At 38.0% G+C, this 19,240-nt stretch overlaps 2 protein-coding genes across 5 annotated transcripts in view; one reads left to right on the forward strand and one right to left on the reverse strand.

The window, feature by feature from the left end:
• LOC113132594 (DNA topoisomerase 1) overlaps positions 1-15,774 on the forward strand; it is a 28,223-nt gene extending 12,449 nt beyond the window's left edge. For all 4 annotated transcript variants that reach the window (XM_033325251.1, XM_033325253.1, XM_033325252.1 and 1 more), the window contains 8 exons: positions 2,084-2,227; positions 3,056-3,241; positions 7,197-7,265; positions 12,511-12,625; positions 13,304-13,431; positions 13,653-13,753; positions 14,441-14,590; positions 15,672-15,774. In XM_033325251.1, coding sequence (XP_033181142.1) covers positions 2,084-2,227; positions 3,056-3,241; positions 7,197-7,265; positions 12,511-12,625; positions 13,304-13,431; positions 13,653-13,753; positions 14,441-14,590; positions 15,672-15,774 — 996 coding nt within the window. The remainder of the gene's footprint in view (positions 1-2,083; positions 2,228-3,055; positions 3,242-7,196; positions 7,266-12,510; positions 12,626-13,303; positions 13,432-13,652; positions 13,754-14,440; positions 14,591-15,671) is intronic.
• Positions 14,725-19,177, reverse strand: hsbp1b (heat shock factor binding protein 1b). The gene is made up of 4 exons (XM_026310832.2): positions 18,992-19,177; positions 17,704-17,770; positions 17,411-17,537; positions 14,725-16,883 (listed from the first exon to the last, which is right to left on the reverse strand). Exons 1-3 carry the CDS (start codon positions 19,034-19,036, stop codon positions 17,416-17,418), a joined length of 234 nt encoding a protein of 77 aa, XP_026166617.1. The 5' UTR covers positions 19,037-19,177; the 3' UTR covers positions 14,725-16,883; positions 17,411-17,415.
• Positions 19,178-19,240: the final 63 nt, after the last annotated feature.

The raw sequence follows: 19,240 nt of genomic DNA on the forward strand, positions 1-19,240 counted from the left end.
TTTTACACACAATATGAATTTTATTGGAACAATCAACTGTGTAGAGATTATTTGTAGACCCCAAAAAAGCATCTGTGGTGTAGATGCCTTTTAAATTGATTTTGTTTTTCCCCCTTTTATTTCCCATTGGAAGCCAGTCACTGTCTGAAAGATAGAAAAACACATTCAACAATGTAAACTTTATAGCATGTCTTTCTAAATCTTCTGCATAGGTTTTATTTAGGATAACACTTTCTAAAATGTAAGCAATTGTGAGACTGAAATAAACAGATGAAGAAACTATATATATATATTAAAATTAGTTGATTCATTTCTTTTATATATATATATATATATATATATATATATATATATATAAAAGAAATGAATCAACTAATTTTTACTGTGATTTTAAATGGAACTGTGTACTACCGTCATGTTTAGTTTTTGGGGGTTTTTGGCCTCTTGTTGGCTTTACATGAAGTCGTTCAGCATGTAGAATCAGCAGTAGATGAAGTCAGCAGCTTTATTTTTCATAAATTTCTAGCAAAACGTCATGGACTGACAAACAGCAGTGAAAAGAAAAAAGCAAAATTGCGTGTTGTGAATTTATCAATTATATTCTCAATTTGTATTCCCATAAAACTGCATATTGGCAAGCAGTTTAATCAGATTCACAGTGCTGTGAAAACTTTGATTTAATTTGTTTTGTTTGTCTTCTTTATCTATAAAACCTCATTGAAAGACAGACTACTGTCAGTGTCAAATGAAGATGTTCTGTAAGGCCACATAAAGCACTTGATCAGCTTGCCTTGAGGTTGGTTTTGTGCATCTGGGCCCCACACAGTCAGTCGTTTGTTTGGTCACTGACTAGAGTATCAAATTCACAATATGTATTGAGAGATTCTTTTTTATCTTTTATTTATTTTATCACACTTGTTTTATGTGTTTATCAGACTGCCTCCTGCTTAGCACACACAGAAGTGATTTATCATGTATCGTAAAAGTGAATTGTGCTATAACAATAGTTGAATGTACTAATATATATTCTGTAGAACTACAACAAATATCACTTAATTTAATTATATAATGATGTAATTAAAATGTTATTGAGCAAGATGCGGGCAAGCCTAGGGCCATTCTACCAAAATAAATAAACACACACAAAAAGCTCACAAGCACTTTAGAAACAACAATTTATGTGGATTCTAAATGTGAAAAGGTTTACAGGAATAAAAGTGTATTGTTAAGTTGAGAAGCAAATGTTCGTAATTTCCTAATATATTTTTACTTGTAATAGAGATGCCAATGTAACCCCTATTAACACCAGTTTATAATCAATCTGCATTTTTGTTTGAAACATGTAAGATAATTTTATTTGCTTATAAATTCAGGAGGCATCATCTGAGAAGCGGTATGGTTATAGTTCTGAACACTGCTGACTTCAGATTAGAAGTCTGATTGGACCTGTATTGTATAATTACAGCCACCTGACATGCCTTATCGTGGTCAGTAAGGCCAAAACTGTTTGTCTAGGAAATTTGCATTTAAATACCCTAATGTTTTTGTTTCTAAACTATTAAAATTCCATAATGGTTCTATTCAAGAGTAAAAGGCAACCTCTGTGAGAGACATTGAGTTGTGTGTTTTTGAAAAGGACTTGTGTGCGACGTCTTGTTATTTTTTACCCTTCTCTCATTTTTAATTCGCTCTTCTCCATTCGCTCACTCCTCCTCTTCCTTCTTTCCATCTTTCATGTGTAAAGGTTAAGTTATTCCACTGTTAGTCTCCATGACAATGTGTATGCATGTGTGTGTGTTCAGTGATGGGTTTTAATTGTGTCTTGGTTACAATATATAACAAGAAGCAAACCACAGGCAAAGAAATATATAATTATACTTGTGTAATTGTTTTTAATTTATTTTAAAGTCTGCACTTATGTTATTACTAGAATAAAAAACAGTTTGATCTGAGATATTTCAAGGAAAATCACATTATTTTGCCATTTTTTTTCATGTTAAATTATTTCTGCTTTTCCCGGCTGCCCACTCTTACTTTCTCTCTGCATACTCCTCTATTCCTTTTTTCCATCCCATGAATGCAGGGAGAGAAGGACTGGCAGAAATATGAGGTTGCTCGGAGACTGAAGTCATGCGTGGATGACATCCGTAACCAGTACCTCCAGGATCTCAAGTCTACAGATAGGCGCACTCGCCAGAGAGCTGTGGCCCTCTACTTTATAGACAAGGTTGGGTTTTGAGTAATTGCTCAAGAAAAAACTGAAATAAGACACAATAGATATGATATGAAATGTTATGTTTACACAGAAGTACTAGAAATAATCTGCTGTCAGTGTCAAATTCTCCTTAGTGTTTGTCTAACACCAAGAACTACCTGAACATGTTGGAAATCAATGTAAAACATGTCAATGGCCTTTTCTGTTTTCACATAGCTAGATGAAAGATGCTTTATAAGGAAAAAATTAAGTGAATGTAGTCATAGTCTTCCAGCAACCCCAAGCTAATTGCCTGTCTGCATTGAGTGTATGGTGTCGATTCTGATTGAGCTTTGCTGTGTGCACTATGGAGTACCTCATTTCTATTTCACATTGTAAGCGTATAGGTTTGTATTTAATTGGTTTTTTGGGACATTGTCAACCCATGAGATAAAATGTGTTAATTCTTACATATTTTGATTAGATGAATCAGAAAACAGGTGACAAAGATGCTGGACGACTAACATTTTCAAGATAATTCACGATAAAGATTTATAATTAACTACAACTGAGGGGGGTGTGTAATGATCATGATACCTCGTAACTTCTTGACAAAGTACGGTAGGACAATGAAAATGAAAGTTCATAAATTTACCTTCAGTATCTTGGAAACTGGAGCCAGTTAACACTCGTTAGTGACCCAATTCTGGTAAAATTTAGCTACTTTCATTTCTGATGCTTTGTCCTCGTAGACCATTTTAGTCCGGTGACTGGCACATGTTGTCTCTATGAATGAGAGGGATGGTGATAAAAGCATTTGATTTGATGTATGTTTATCTCTGTATCTTCCAACCCATTAAGTTGGCACTGAGAGCTGGTAATGAAAAGGAGGAGGGAGAGACAGCAGACACGGTGGGTTGCTGCTCACTACGTGTCGAACACATCACCCTGCACGAGGAACTGGACAGCAGCGAGTGTGTGGTTGAATTCGATTTCCTGGGTAAAGATTCCATTCGCTACTACAACAAAGTCCCCGTCATTCGGAAGGTAAAGGAACACAAGACGCACAGAGTGACTCCTCCATGACATCCTAAAAGCTGTATTTTGGAAATAACATTTTTATGCCACTTATGTAATATAGTTCATACAACACAAATCTGTCCATTCTCAGAAGGAGAATACGTCAGTGATATACACCGGTGTCAGTGCTCTTCATTGCAATACAAAAGCAGTATATTTCATTATAATAAACTAGGTTTTGCCATTTGGGTTTTGGCAGAGATCCCTGTGGAGAAGGTCACTTGTCTGCATATTGACATACACACAGCTCGCAGAGGAGGAAGAACTGAAAAATGTCTTCAGGGTATAGTTGTGGATTGGATTCCTGTGGCTGTGGTGCTTTAATTTATTAGAACTGTTGAGTTGTCCCCCTGCTTCAGTCTGCTAATCTTTCATTACATCTTCATGAAGGGAGATATATAACTGGCTATAATTTTCAACCTGCCAAGTACATCTAAGTATGGTCACGTGTTTTAAATAATCTGGTCATCTTTCTGCTCTGTAAACAGAATTTAGTAGTAGTGTAGCAATAATTACTTTATATAAGATCAATATGTCACAAGCTTTATGCTACAATTTCTGGTGTCAGTTCGTCAGATTTTGGAGCACAGTGTGACCCTTTACTTGTATCACCATCTTTCCATGTTGGTTTATAGTGTCGGCTTTTGGGTATTTCCCTGCTGGTCAGAAAAAGTAATTTTGAGACCAACACTAATAAGTTTGGCTGAGATAGGTGTTTTCTGCAGTATTTTGTTTGGTTTGTTCAATTAGGTACTCAGGTACTGACTGTTTAACATTGCAAAAGAAAGGAGCAGGATTTGAGATTTTTGTCACTAGTTCAAAGTCCAGAAACACTGGATCCCACATTTTCCATAATGAGATGTAGTAGGGTCTTTCATTAGACCACTTCTTGCCTTCTAAATACCAATCTTGTTCAAGTTTTATTTTCAGTTTTGCTTTCTAACAGAATCTGTTAAAGTCCCATTACATCAAAATAACATTATAATGGTTGCCCTTTTCAGACTTTGTAACATTCCCTTGAGAGCTATAGATGACATGTTGACAGACAAGTTTCTGCCAGTTGGATAGTACTCCTGACAATTAAACAAACTTAATGGGTTAAATTTTCTTTTGAAAATGTACAATACTCGGGTGGAAATTAACTTCTTTACATGGTAGCACTGGTACTCCTATCTTTGAGATGTTAGGAGCACTAACAAAAATTTAGGAGCACCAAACAAAATTCAAGAAAGCACAATAACTAAAATATACAGTACATATGTATATACGTTTTCGGCACTTTAGATGTTTTATATTTTTGCCACACACCATCAGGTATCAGACTGATCCCAGGTTCATTGTGCAGGACAAGAAGTCCATAAAGAACCCACTAGAGTTCATGAAGAACTATTCTCAGAGGCAAGGAGAACCAGGATTCCTGCAGCAGATCTGGCCAATGTGGAGTCAGTCTGGGATCAAACGAAGAGACAGAAACACTTAGACCAAGGTGCTGCAAAGTACCAGGAGAAAGTGTGTGCAGGTCAATCCAAAGAGAACTGCTGCTGGTTTAAGAGCAAAGGGGAATGTTGCAAATACTGATTAGATTTAGGTTTGGTTCCATTTACTGCACTTTGTGTGAAGTTAGTTGATAAATGAAAAGCTATTTATGTCATTTACATTAAAAGCCTCCCCTGTGTATTTTCAGTGCCTAAAACCTTTGCACAGTACTGCATATTTAACGTATTTCCTTTGTTGAAAATATTGTAACTGCCATCCTGACTTTGGCTTCACATCTGTGGGGCTGGAAATTCACTGATAACCACACCAGCTTTCAACATCCACCACATCGCTATCCAGCACAACTGCTAAAGTTGTCTTGGTATTATTTGGTAGACGGCAAAAAAAAAAAAAAAATTTTAGTAATACTTCAGAGATTCCGCGCTATTGGGGGATGTGCGCAGTGATGCCGGTGAAAACAATGACGCAACCAGCCAAAGAATCTTTTGGAATCTTTATAGCATTAGTCATCTATTAAAGTCTTCTTTACGTCCCTGTGAGTGTTCAGTTAGGTTTACTATAGTATATTGTAATTTTAGGTTTTGAAAAAACTTTTTTGTCATGCTTCATATGAGGTGTAGGCATATATTACATTAATGGCAATTGGACAGACTGTAAAAAAGCAATTCAACATTGCATCTTCTTGATTGTTGTTTAGTCTGATACACAGTGATGCAAACTGTTATGAGCAGGATAGCCAATGTCATAGTGGAAGAAAGCAAACATTTAAAAAAAAAAAAAATCTTGTTTAGTTGTCATCAATCTGTCGAACAGCTGTCACATTTTTGTGTGTATGTATGCATATGTAAATTTCTAACCCGTCCTCTGGTGTCACCCCATGCTATCTTCTCTTCCAGAGATTTAAAAAGAAATGTTAGCACCTGACAGCCAAAGTGCTTTGTTTCTTGGCAGAACATAGTATTATTCAAATGAGTGCATTCAAAAGCAACACATTAGCTGGAATTAATTAGTCACTTGCATATTTTAGTATCATCAGGTCCCAGGGAAATCAGTGAGATTATTAGTAAATGTCACTTGAAATAAAATGGAATGAAGAAGGAATGAATTTACATTCTTAACCTTTAGAGGGTTTGAAATCATTGAGCCTAACAGTTGGGGTTATATATATACGTTGTATGGAATCTGCTGGAAATGAATACAAAAATGGTAATGACATGGGAGTACCCTGTTTATGATATGGACTACTAATACTGTATGTCCTCCATGTTATTTGATAAAAAGACAAATTAATGTATTTTCTTTGCAGAAAAGGGGGAGTATCCATAACAGTATGAACACTTGCTTGTTTTTGATTGCCTTTTTCAACCATGAGTTCATATTGTGTGACTCATCAGCACCTCAGTGTATCTGTTAATTGTTGGAAAACAACTACCTATGTATTACTCAATTTGAACACCAGTTAGAAGACAGAATGACTTTATCATTTGCCCCAGAGTGTGGGGACACCTGCAGCTGCATAAACATATTGTCTGGTACCATCAGCTGTGTTATTTTCTAAATGATTATTTCCCTTCTCCACACACACACACACACTCTCACACACACACACACACACATATATATATACACACATATACACATCACTATACCAATTAGGCGAGCTGAGTTTGGTCTCTCTGCTTCTGAGACTTTTCAACAGACACTGATTTACATTTTCATCCCAAAAGCATTTGCACTTTTACTTTTTATATTTTAGGTTTCCTTGCCAAGGGGGAATGAAATTGCCACACAATTCAGCCTTTGAATATATCAGTGTGTTTTATAAAGTAACACATCTGTTGCTAGTAATTGGTGTCTTGCATATTTCACTAGTTTATTTGTGGAACAGTTGATGTGTGGAACCTGCAGAGTCGCTGGAAATGTCAGATGAAGTGGTGCCAATTTTACTCCTCTTGGCTCTGATCTGGGATGCACAAATGGATTAAGGCTCTGGACAAACACACAACATTGATTGTCTAAAGTGCACTCTAATGTGGGTGTAATTTTAACATTTATAGTATTTTATATTAGACATGTAAGCTAGTTTTAACAAATTTCTTTTACAGTTGCATTTGCTGATATATAAATTTTTTCACTTCTATTGTTTATGACATAAATTATTCAAATTGTCCTAATTTTTGATGTATTGTCAGCAAACTGATGACTGGTAAATGATTAGCTGGGTTTCCTTTCCCCAGTTCTTGCAGTACCAACACATAGATATGTTTACTAACATACGCTAATGAACTCCCAGTTGGATTTCCCAGTTTCAGTGGCTAGTAAGTAAAGTAGGTAACCTAAGATTAGCATGTGAAATGTTCATTTTATTGCCATAATTCTAAAATTAAAGTTCACTCATTTAAAATTTGTCTGTGAATCTTTTCAGGTTTTTAAGAATCTCAAACTGTTCATGGAGAACAAGAAGCCTGGAGATGAACTCTTTGACTGCCTTAATGTGAGTGTCTCACTAACTTTTCTCATTACTGTCATATGTTTTCAACCCACTGCATATACTAAGTTTTAACGCTTTTGTGAAGCTGGTGCTAGTAATAATGGAGGTGGTATTAACATTAAAATCAAGTAAGTGGTTAAAATGGCCTGGAATTAGTGAAATATGTTCACAAATGAGTTGTATAATTTCCACTGTGTAAAGAGTCCCTGAATTTGTTTTTTCAGGGTTGTGTTAAAAAGTGCATAATATTTGAAGACATAGCAGGAAAAGGTTGCAAAAGCAAATCAAAATGACATTTTTATAATGCTTTCTCAGGGCAGAATGTTACAATAAAGGAAAAGCAGGGACTAAATTGTAAGGTGTGAGCAATGAGATTGACTGAGGATGAGCCATTGCTGTGGAGAGATGAAAGAGGTATAGTGAGAAAACGGGAGGTAAGGAAAAGGGGAAGAAAGTGGGAGAGTGAAACCTGAGAAGAAGTTACAAAGAGAGAGGATGGACTCTGGCAGATAAAAATGAAATTGCAACTGAAAATTGAGAGTGAGCATGCTGGGTGGATGAATTGCCACACATAAAAATCTGGTGTCCACTCAACCTCAAACAAGCTGCAGGCGGTATGGCCACACAGAATGCAGCAGTTGTACACGAGTCCCCAGAAGGGAGATGTGCTTCCCAGGCTGCACTCAGTCTTTATACAAGATCACCTGCATTCTTTGTCTATTTGACTGTATACCCCAAAGTGCAAGGTTGTGCTTGTCAGGGAAATATATTGAGAATCACTCAATATAGAGGTTTCTTAATATGGAAACCAGGCTACTACCACAGCAGCTCACAGCCTGGGGACCTTGGGTTAAGTGCCCAGATTGCTGAGAAATACGTTCTCTTGTGATGAGCTCAATAGAGACAAGATTGTAGGTAAGAACATATACATGGGGATAAATGAAGCAGAGGTAGACAGAAATGTAAATAAAGAATTAGGAAGATCTGGGACCTAGTTATATGTAGATAGAAATTGACTGGAAGAGGAAGATGCAGGGCAGGTGTGAGAGGGTGAGATGAAGAGATGGAGCAATTGAAGGAGGGAGAGTGTTGCCTCTGCTCTCTGCCCTCTAGTGTCTCAGGAAATGTCAGGGTGTGTTGGAGGTGGAATGGTAATGGCTGCTGTGTGCAGGCCTGATTGACACCCAGAAAGGCCAGGCCACTGAGAGAGCGGAGGGTGTGTGTGGAGGAGTAGACGGAGTGATAGGAAAGTGACAGCTGGTCCAGGTGAAGGAAGGTTAGGAAGGAGAAGGCACTGGCTGATGGCTGGAAAAAAGGCAGGAGGTGGGAGAGAAGCCGGACAAATGGAGGGAGAAGAGAAAAATGCAGAAGTGACAGCTAGGAGGTTGATGTAAGGCAGATGAGGAAGATGAACATTTATGATCTATGATATTGGGCTATAGAAATTTAAAAAATAAAAAAATTCAATAGATGAGCTGGCATTACAGAGAGAGCAAGTGGAAGGTGCTGAGGAAAGACTGGGACTGAAAGGTAAAGGAATAACATGAAGAGAGGGCGTTAGTTAGGTGTTAGTATGTATGTATGTATGTATAACAGATTTCATGAACACAATGTGAGAAGAATAAGAGCAGTGGGGCCACTGCATTGCTCAGTGTGACTTAAGTCACACACTAATCCAATTTGGTATTTTCAAAATAGAGCCCTGCAGGCTCAGTAGTGTTAAGGTGACAATATACTCAAAGCTAACTAATCTGTACAACATGTTGTCCAACCATGTGTGAAGGTCATGATGTTTATAGCTGTTCTGAACAGCCATAGTGCAAGGCTGGGTGAACATCCTACTGTGACAGAGTGGCAAGGACTGTGAAAGCAGAATGTAGGAAGCAATGCAAGCGGTTCACTGGTATATATGCAGGTGAAAATTGGAGAGTTCAAATGTGAAAAACTGTTTGGGTGCACTGGTTTCTTCTGGGGCTTCTCAGCGTGCAGTGACAGGCAGCATTTAATCAGTGCTTGAAGATGCCAATGAGTGAGATCAGCAGTTAGGAAAGTACAGTTTAGTTGTTTATGGTGCAAAATTCACCCTGGATTGAGTTTTTGCAGGGTGGGAGGTCTGAGTTTTGGATCTTTTCAAACTTAAAAAAGATGACAACATGGTGCAGTTCGTGTATTGTACAGTAGAACTGGCAAAACACAACAGAATTTCGACATCTGGATAGAAAGCATCCAGTAGGAAACGGAGTAGTGAACTAAATTAATAATTCATGTTAAACTGCAACTAAGCAATGCACCAAAGAAGCTGACTCCTAAAGCATCCAGTTGTGGACCAGACCGGCTCACCCAGTGGAGCTGACACAAAGTAACGCATTTCAAGGTAACCTGTCACTTCTGTAATGAATTATACAATAGTATTATTGCTTAAAAATGCAGAAGTCTGTTTTATCAGATTACTCGAGTAATCGTTGAAATATTCAGTAGAATATTCGACCCTGCCCCCCTGGTGACCTTTGATGATATCATTGTTAAACAGTGTAGTGTTTATGGACTTGTTTTACATGAATTTCAAAGTTTGAAACACAAAGATTTGACTGAAAATCTTAGAAGAAAAGTTAAAATCAGAATAATGTAAATGTTCCAGTAGTGCATCTACAAGCTGTGTCTCACACAAACACCAGTGAAGTCAGCATAAGAGGTAGGCAGAAGGAAGCTAGTGTGAGTGTTTGGTTTTTTTTTTTGTTTTTTTTTTTGCAGTGCAGTGTTGTATAACTTGATTTCTGCTCTGGCTTCGTCACATATTCTAATATGCTAATTAGTACTCAAAGTGATTATCCCACATCTACTGAATTTTATTACAGAGATCTAATGAAGGCTGAAAATAAAATATGTCTGGTGCAGTATTTACTGTGCGGTTTAATTTTAATCTCACACTCTAGATAGCTTAATTTGTTTTAGAGATAAAAAATAGAAATAAATTAATACAATTCAAACAGCAGTGCATTTCTTAATAGTAATATAACTTAATATTAAGTTTTTGTTGACACTTAGTGTTGCAACACTATTACCATAAGTGTGGTTATTTTTAATACTGTACTGTGTCATTGTAGTTGTGTAGTTGTGTAGTCATGTACTGGAAAGACATTTCTCATACTGTTTGTTCACAAACTACAGAACTAAAATATTCACGATATTTAAAACTGCATAAATCTCATTACAAAATTGGCTCTATCTTATGAATTGTGCTACAAATCACCATAGTTAATGCTTGCTTAATGTCAGGGATAATTTAGTTAATTGAAGTAAATTGGAGTTTACATTTAATTCCAGTGAGATATTATTTGGATTTCCTGTAGTAGATAGGAACAAACAATCTCAATATACACAACATTCAGGTAACACTTTTCATTTTAGGCAATGCTGATTTTTCACTTCAAAAAAAAAAAATGTGGCTAACTGAATATGAATGCTTCTCAATGCATTCATAGTTTTGAATTGGTTGAGAAGACAGAAAGTGACAGAAGTAAAGTGTTTGAAAATACTTTATGTCCACACACCTGTCCACAGCTTTCTTTCCCTGTTTGGTCACAAAAGGGCACAGTGACTTGCAGTTACATTAATTTTGCAAAAAATAATGTCCATTGGAGTGCACAATATGCTGGGCTAATATGACCTGAGCTTTCACATATCTGTAAGCATTCAGTGTTGCAAACATTTTATTGTACTGAATGACATTTTAGAGCGAGCGAGAGGAAAATCTGCTCATCAATATACAATTGCTCAGCCATGGTAATTGTGGTTTGCTGAGAGTGCACACAAAGAAATGCGTGCACACACGCATGATCAGGTTAAGGTCTGAGGGTCTGAGCTGAGCTGAAAATGCGGGTGCTCGTCAGGGAGCCTCCTCTCTAGAGTCTGCAACATTAGGGCTATGGTTCATACAGTTTCAGGTTAACTGTAACCTCAGTGGGTTTTTTTTTTTTAACTATATCTTCCTGAAATAAATAATTTTGCTACAATCCAGGTGAGCAGCTTCATTTTGATGTGTTTCATTATTTTCCATTCATTCATTCTATTCTATCCTTTCCACCGTCTATGAAAAGAGAATTTATTTTTTTTTCATAGGGAGCGGATGCACCAAACACTCAAGCTGCCAGTGAAAAATGAAAAGCAGGTCATCATAGCCAGCTTAGAACAGTCAATATTTTCATTCTGGCATTAGCTGCATCACCACAAATTGTCTAGTAGTGTGTTAATGAGAAAGTCCAGTACATAGCATCCTGTATTATAGGCAGGAAATTAGAGTTGCAGTAATGACATGCTGTAATAATGCCTTAGGAGGTGACACAGATGACATCCACACTTACACACACACACACACACACACACACACAGCACCCTGCCAAGGGAGTTGGGGGTGTGAGAACTATCATACTTGCCCCTCAGACTTGCAGATACCTTCATTAGCATTGCAGGGCCAGAGTTGGGTAGCTCGTTAGCAAGGTAGGCATGACAGTAAATGTGGGGGTTCATGCATGGTGTGTGTACCCAGGAATGAACACACACATGTTCACATGAAAACCGTTTCTCATCATGTATATTCACGCAAGCATCTAGCCTCAGACAGCCTGGCCCTGACCCTGTTCTGATTATTCCAACCACATTATTCTTCTTCTTCATCACCATCATAAGAATCATTTCTTTTTACCAGAGCTATGAGCTCCCCAAGTTCATCTTTTTTTTTCTTCCACATTTGTGTGCTTTCATCTATGTTTAGAAATGTTATCTCTCTCTCAAGTCCACATGTTTGCACCTCATATCAGTATGTGTGCAGTGAGCATTCATGTTTGTTTTGTTTTCCACTGTGTGCCCTGTTAACTGTTTCATCTCTTTGCTGTTCTGTTGAAGTTACAGCCCGTTGACAGGAGTTAATGGCTATCTAACCACTAGCTATGACAGCTCTACCTTGTTATAATACCTGCAGAAATGTCAGAGGGGAAATGGTACTGTGATCTTTTTTAATTTCCCTGCTCTAATGGGTGATGATGATAATGAAGGGAGAGACGGCACTTTGTGTTTTATTTGTTAAGCTGTATTATACGCACTTTAACACTGCAGTGGTACAATGCCACAGTGCCATCTAGTGGTAGAGAGCCTGTGTAGATTTAGCTGGCCGAGTGGTTTTATAATGAAAGTGTACTTGTTCTTTACCACGTTGATGTCTGTACTTATTTGTCTTTGTCCCTCTCCTCAGACAATCAAGCTGAACAAGCATCTGAGTTCTCTAATGCCAGGTTTGACTGCAAAGGTCTTCAGGACATACAACGCCTCAATTACCCTGCAACAGCAACTGAAAGAGCTTACAAATAGTAAATCACACACACTGTACTATAAAGCAGTTTGATGTTAAAAAATGACTACAACATACTTCAGCTTTGAAGGCATTGGCTTGTATTCCACAGCTTCTGGACAGTTACCAGTAGCTTTAATACTGTAGCTTTTTAACAATGTGGCTCTTCTCAGTGTCTCATTATCTAGCTGCTTGTGTCAGGGAGTCCTATGATAAAACTGTCACACTTGTGATATTATTTTTAGCTCACTTGATTCAAGATACCCTCATGTCAGTCAGTTTTTCCAGCCATGGCAGGAGAACATTATCATTGTACCCAACACTGTGCGCCTGTGGCTTATTTTTATCAGGGTCCCATTCACTGCCTCTGCCACAGTTTCTCATTCAGAGATAGTGGTGTCACACTTTCTTCTCATTTCTGGGTTGCCACTGCAAGCCAATTAGCAGGCTGAAATGTGGATGTAGTGTATATTGTGTGGACCCTAGGAAGAATAAATAAGGCTAATGCTGATCGGAATAAATGAAAACTGAATTGTGTGTGTGTGTTCAAGGTTAGGTGTGGTGCAGATGGTGGGAACATGAGTGATGTCAGCATAATTATTCCTTTTAAATATCTCTACAGATTTCTGCTCAGATATGTGATTCTCAGTAAGAATGTTCCTGCCTGAATTCAAATTACTGCTCTGTTACCCTTCAGAGTCTGACTGTGAGGCAGAGAAACTGCTGTCCTACAACAGGGCTAACAGAGCTGTTGCTATTCTCTGTAATCACCAGCGGGCACCGCCAAAGTCCTTTGAACAATCTATGGCTAACCTTCAGACCAAGGTAAGAAAGGCTTTATTTGCTCTGTTGAACACAAGTCAGTCATCACATTAACAGTTAATTAGCAGGAGCAATATGACTTCATGTTCTTGTGTCACTGTAACATTTTTATGGACATTTTAAGGATCCCATTTTTTTTTTTTTTAAAGAACTGCAACCCAGTGAGGGCTGTCTTGAAGCTGATATCCAGTCTATATATAAACATGCTAATGTGCTCCATCCAGATTGATGCTAGGAAGGAACAGTTGGCTCTAGCTAAGACAGAGCTGAAACAGGCCAAGAAGGAGGCCAAGGCCAAAGGCAGTACGGACCCCAAGCTGCAGACGTAAGTGTCACCATCTATCCATCATTCTATGAAGCTTGTTCTGTAAGGAGGGAGGGGTTCAAACCAAGAACCTTCCTGCTGAGGCGACAGTGCCAACCACTGCAACACTGCACCGCCCATTTCTCACAATTGTGCAAAAAAAAAACAAACAAAAAAAACAAAACAATTGTGAACAATAAAACAAGATGTTTAAGTGCAACCTCTATGTAAAACACAAGCTATACACACTTACCCACACAGGAGAAAGGTGCCCTCCAGTTTTAAGTGCCGCCAAACTTTTTCTTTTTGTGTGTGTGTTTGTGAATCAATGGGCAATTACACACACTGTTATAGTTACAGAGCAATGAGCCATTGCATTCAAGATTCAAAATGTTTGTTTATTCACTTGAATGTTAAGACTTCAGAGAACATTATGTAGCATTAAGAAAGAATGAAGTTTTCCTATGATGGCAGTGCTGCTTTACTCATCTGTCACCTATAGATTGTTTAACTGCTTTTACTGCTTTGGATGTTTTGTTTTTTGTAAAGGTGACTTTTTGCAGGTGGGATGTGTTGTGCTACCTATTACTATTCACACAAACATCCTTCCACTTAATGAGTTTGAGTCTTCCAAAATAGGAGCCATATTTTTACTTGAGCCAGGTGTGTGACTCTATTCCATTTGCCATTGTAAATATTTTCTGCCAGGCTGGTGGAGCGGAAGAAAGCAGCAGTAAAGCGCTGTGAGGAGCAGCTGCTGAAGATGGAGGTCCAAGCAACTGACAGAGAAGAGAACAAACAGATTGCACTAGGTACCTCAAAGCTCAACTATCTGGACCCACGCATAACTGTGGCTTGGTGAGTGAAATAAAAAAAAAAAACAAAACCTTTACATCTTGGTGAAAGCACTTGCATGGGTAACCTGTTCAGGCAGGTTCATTATCTCATTGGATTGGATCAAAAAGTAAAAGTACAAATATCACACCCTCATGCAACATCACTGAAATGTTTAATGATTCACAACTGTACAATCGTTATGGAGTGGAAGTGTAGCATTTTATGTATAATTAAAAGATAGAGCACAGTGAAAATCCTAGCACCAAAATATGGCATCAATGCAAAAAAAAGTCCGTTTACTTGTGACCAGTCAAGAAAAGTGATCACACTTTGCATACACAAAGTTATAAAATAACATGTGAACACTAAAGCTTCTCACTTTTGTCCTGGGGTGTGTCTAGTGTAACATGTCTCCACATGATAAAGAATTGCCTGAGCATTTAACAAACCAGCTTTAAAGATTACCCTGCATTATTTTTTGGCTTTGAACTGAAGATAAGTATAAATATTACTACATAGTATTAAATGTCCAAATTTGTAATTAACATTTTAGTGATATTGATCAGGGATGAACTTGATGTATGAAAGCACACAAACTTCAGCTTTCAAATTGAACTAATGGGACCTTCACTTGCGGTCTTTCTTGGCCTCATTTCTGCTCTCCACTTTCATGAAGCTGGTGTGCTTTCAATCAAGATGGTAACCATGGTAACTTGTGTTACATGGCTAACCTGTTTAGGCAGGTTCAGCTCAGTAGATCAGATTGAAAAGTATAAACAACCCACTGACTGGATAATGATTCTTTCTGGGAAAAACTGTCATTAGTTCTTCAATAGCCCAAAAACAGACAGCATACTATATTCACAGTATACTACTAATAATAGAGCCAAACCAATGTATTCCCAGATGATTTGACCCACTTTCTGTGACCTGCCTTTGAGAGATATACAAGTGTTTACAGTGCCAGCTTTTCACTGGTATTTCTACTGCTTCAGTAGGTTGGTTTGGAAAAAAAAAGGATTTTGATATCTGTTCAGTAAATTAAACTGGCTGTTATATTATGTTCCTATCATATTGTAAACTTGACCATCTTTTTCCACAGGTGTAAGAACATGGAGGTACCTATAGAAAAAATCTACAGTAAGACCCTAAGGGACAAGTTTGCCTGGGCTATTGACATGACAGATGCAGACTTTGAGTTCTAACTTGAATCTTCTAAAAGTCCAGTCTCCTAAGCTAATATGATGCAATTTAAGGAACCATTCACTTTATAATTAATACAGCATTTTTAATGTTTAGACTGCTGATGGTGCATTTCATGAGATTGTGTGAGCTGTTGTTTTGTTTGGTGCTATTCACTTTTGTTTCATACTTTTGGCACTTTATTTTGGAGATCGCTGTTGGTTAGATGATGTCTTTGTACATTTTGTTTGTATTCATTTGAATAAAGGGTTCCTGTAATGCAGTGAATGTGTGGTTGTGATTTGCCTACTGCTAGTTCTAAGTGGACATTATTGCAATCACCACTAATTCTACACACAGTAAATGTCAGTTTAAACATCATTTCCAAATTCTCAGCTTAGTTGACACAAAAAGTGTAAGTTCAGTGTCATTTCAGCAGATTATAAACGATGTATATCAAAAGAAGACAACACTGAGATGGTCCAGATAGTTTGCATCATAAAATACAACATCTACTTGAAAAATACAGAAAAACACTTAGCACCACGGAGTTAAATATTTTTCTAAAAATTCACTAAGCACCTGGCTGAAGATTTATTGTGTGATACATGACAAACAGCATTGTATTAAATAGTTTTAATAGAAGAAAATCAGAATTGGAATGCATCCCAGACCTTGGTAGTAACAGTGCTGTTGGTAAAACAACACAAGCACTAACATTAACAGTGCCCATTTCCCATGTTGGCAGGGATGGAGGTTCTTCTGGCTTGTTAGCCTGTGGGTTGTACTTTTCAGTGCAGGCTGGGGAAAAACTGTCCCCCTCAGCCATCACCTCATGGGACTGAATTAATTATGATATTTGATGGCAGCAAAATAACCTCCAGGTTGGCATACTAAATCCTTTAGTTTCATTCCTGCACATTAGCTTCTTAAGTTCTGAAGAGAATATAACACTATTTCTATCTTACAAATAACGTTCAAATTTTCAAGTCAGCACATAACTGCAACTGGTTATCACAATTTTCAATATATAAAAAAGCATTTCACACAATGACACATCATATCAGTAGAAGTCAATGAAGTCTGCTGCTCCTGAATTTAGGACCGTCTGCACACCTTGTTACTTAGGAACCTGCGGAACAGACAAAAATAAATGGTCCATATTGTAATAATCTGTGACCAAGCATTCATTCATCCATTGTCTATACCCACTTATTCCTAATTGTGATCACGAAGATCTGCTGGAGCCTATTCCAGCTCTCTTTGGGTGAAAGGCAGGGGTACACCCTGGACAGGTCACCAGTCCATCACAGGGCCACATAGAGACAAACAACCTCACACACTCACACTCACTCCTATGGACAATTTAGAGTCACCAATCAACCTGACATACATGTTTTTGGACTGTGGGAGGAAACCAGAGTACCTGGAGAAAACCCACACAAGCACAGGGAGAACATGCAAACTCCACACAGAAAGACCCCTTCAGGTTACGAACAGGGAACCTTCTTGCTGTGAGGCAAGAGTGCTAAACACTAATCTACCGTGCTGCCCGTGACCAAGCATTTCATGTGCATTTTGCTTTATTTTCAGGAAGCCTGACAAATTAACATGAAATCCTAGATGTAAAGATAAATTGGCTTATAAATACTTTCTTACCTTCATTATGAGCCTTGACCCTCTTTAGCCTTTTCTGGCGTTGCCTCGATCTCTTCAACTCCAGCCTGGGTCATCAGATCGGCAATGTTCTTCTCCAAGTCATCAATGCGTGTGCTCATCTCATCAAGTGGAGAAGCGGTTAAAGAACATAATTAAAATAACAGCTCACAAAGTGACTCTTGCATGGGCAAAGTTCTAACATTTGGATTATGACGCATTTATTACTGGACTGGAATGAAATGTTAATACATTTAATCAAAAGAGACTGCTGGAATTTTACATAATTAGGATATTCCTCCCAATGATCTGGTCTGACATGGTCTGGAACTTGTCCTGCATCTGTTGCAGCAGTGTCTGGACCTGGGAAGTAAATGACACAACATCACAGAATTATAAACTGATCAAAGTTGGTTCACACAAGACTGCAGCCAGTGGAGACTGAATCTTACATGGTATGAAATTTAATTTAAATAACACTGCAGGTAGACTGTTCAGCATTATTAATACATCTGAAAAACATCAGCACTCTAATGCATCCTGCCGTGCTCCATGAATGATTTTAAAAAAGCAACACGGCAATGGTAACAGAAGTATCTTGTTTCCTTGACAACAATGTAAAATCGCAGTAACCATAGGAGATGATTTTTTTTTTCCCCATTCACTATGACAAGCTTGACTGCAGAACAATGAAAGCACTGAATTGTACATTTTCCGTCTGCCCATCACATATTGTGATTTCCAGCATAACTTTTATGCCCTCAGACACGGGTCAGTAGTTTAAGTTCATCAAATATCAAGACCCTGTGGGAGAAAAAAAAAAACACACCCCTGAGCAATCATTTTAAATTCAAATGTATTCCCCAGATACCAAAAACTCTCTGTAAGGTGTACTCTTAATTTCTAGAGGCAGCATGATAACAGTTAAGGTTAAATAAACACAGGAACCACATAACTAGTTTTCCTTTATTGTGACAGGTTTGGAAATGTTTTTCAAACAAGTGAGCCACTGAAAACAAAAGGGGAAAAAAACAGGTATGTTCAAGGTTTTGGAGGATGACTAAAACTGAATCCTTATCTCCATGACAACGCTCAGAAACATTACCTCAGCAGTCTCCACGCCGTATTATACAAAGAGAAATGAAACTGCATCTGCACAATAAAGTGTGTGTGTCTTCTGAATGAGCAGAGCACGTTCAATAGTGTGGTGACTGCCATGTGAAAAAAATAACTATGAAAAGCGTGTGTACAGGAATAACATCCTACAGCAGTGTGGCGTGTGTGTTTCCCTGTGCTCGACTCAGTTGTGATTTAGCGTTAGTGAAGTCGTTTAGAAAACCTACTGACCATTACGTAACTCACACGGTGAAGCCGAACCAAGGTCAGGACGTTAAAGCTTCTTTAAACATGCTGATACACAAAGGACTTTATTATACAGTCAAATAAACAGCACAAAACGCCACACATTGGCTGTACACTTAACCTCTTCTTGCTAACTAGCTAGCGATAACTTGCCATCGTTAGCCATTACTAAGCTACTGCGTAAACTCACGCTAGCTTGACAGCAACACGATCATGACTCACCACATTGGTAAGGTCCTGCACCGACTTGGGATCCGTCTCAGCCATGTTGTGATGGAAATGATTACCAGTGCTCAAAAAGTAGTAAAAACCAAAAAGCTGTTCACCGATTATGTTGCTATCTCGTTTGTAACTGTTCGAAATAGATAGCAGCACTTCGCACCACCCAACGCAAAGTCAGCTGTTCCGCCAACACATAGGGTCTCGCGAGAACTGGGTCACCGTGCTAAGTAATGTGGTACATTGAGTTTT

Source organism: Mastacembelus armatus, chromosome 6, assembly GCF_900324485.2.
Source record: "Mastacembelus armatus chromosome 6, fMasArm1.2, whole genome shotgun sequence".
Classification (NCBI taxonomy): domain Eukaryota; kingdom Metazoa; phylum Chordata; class Actinopteri; order Synbranchiformes; family Mastacembelidae; genus Mastacembelus; species Mastacembelus armatus.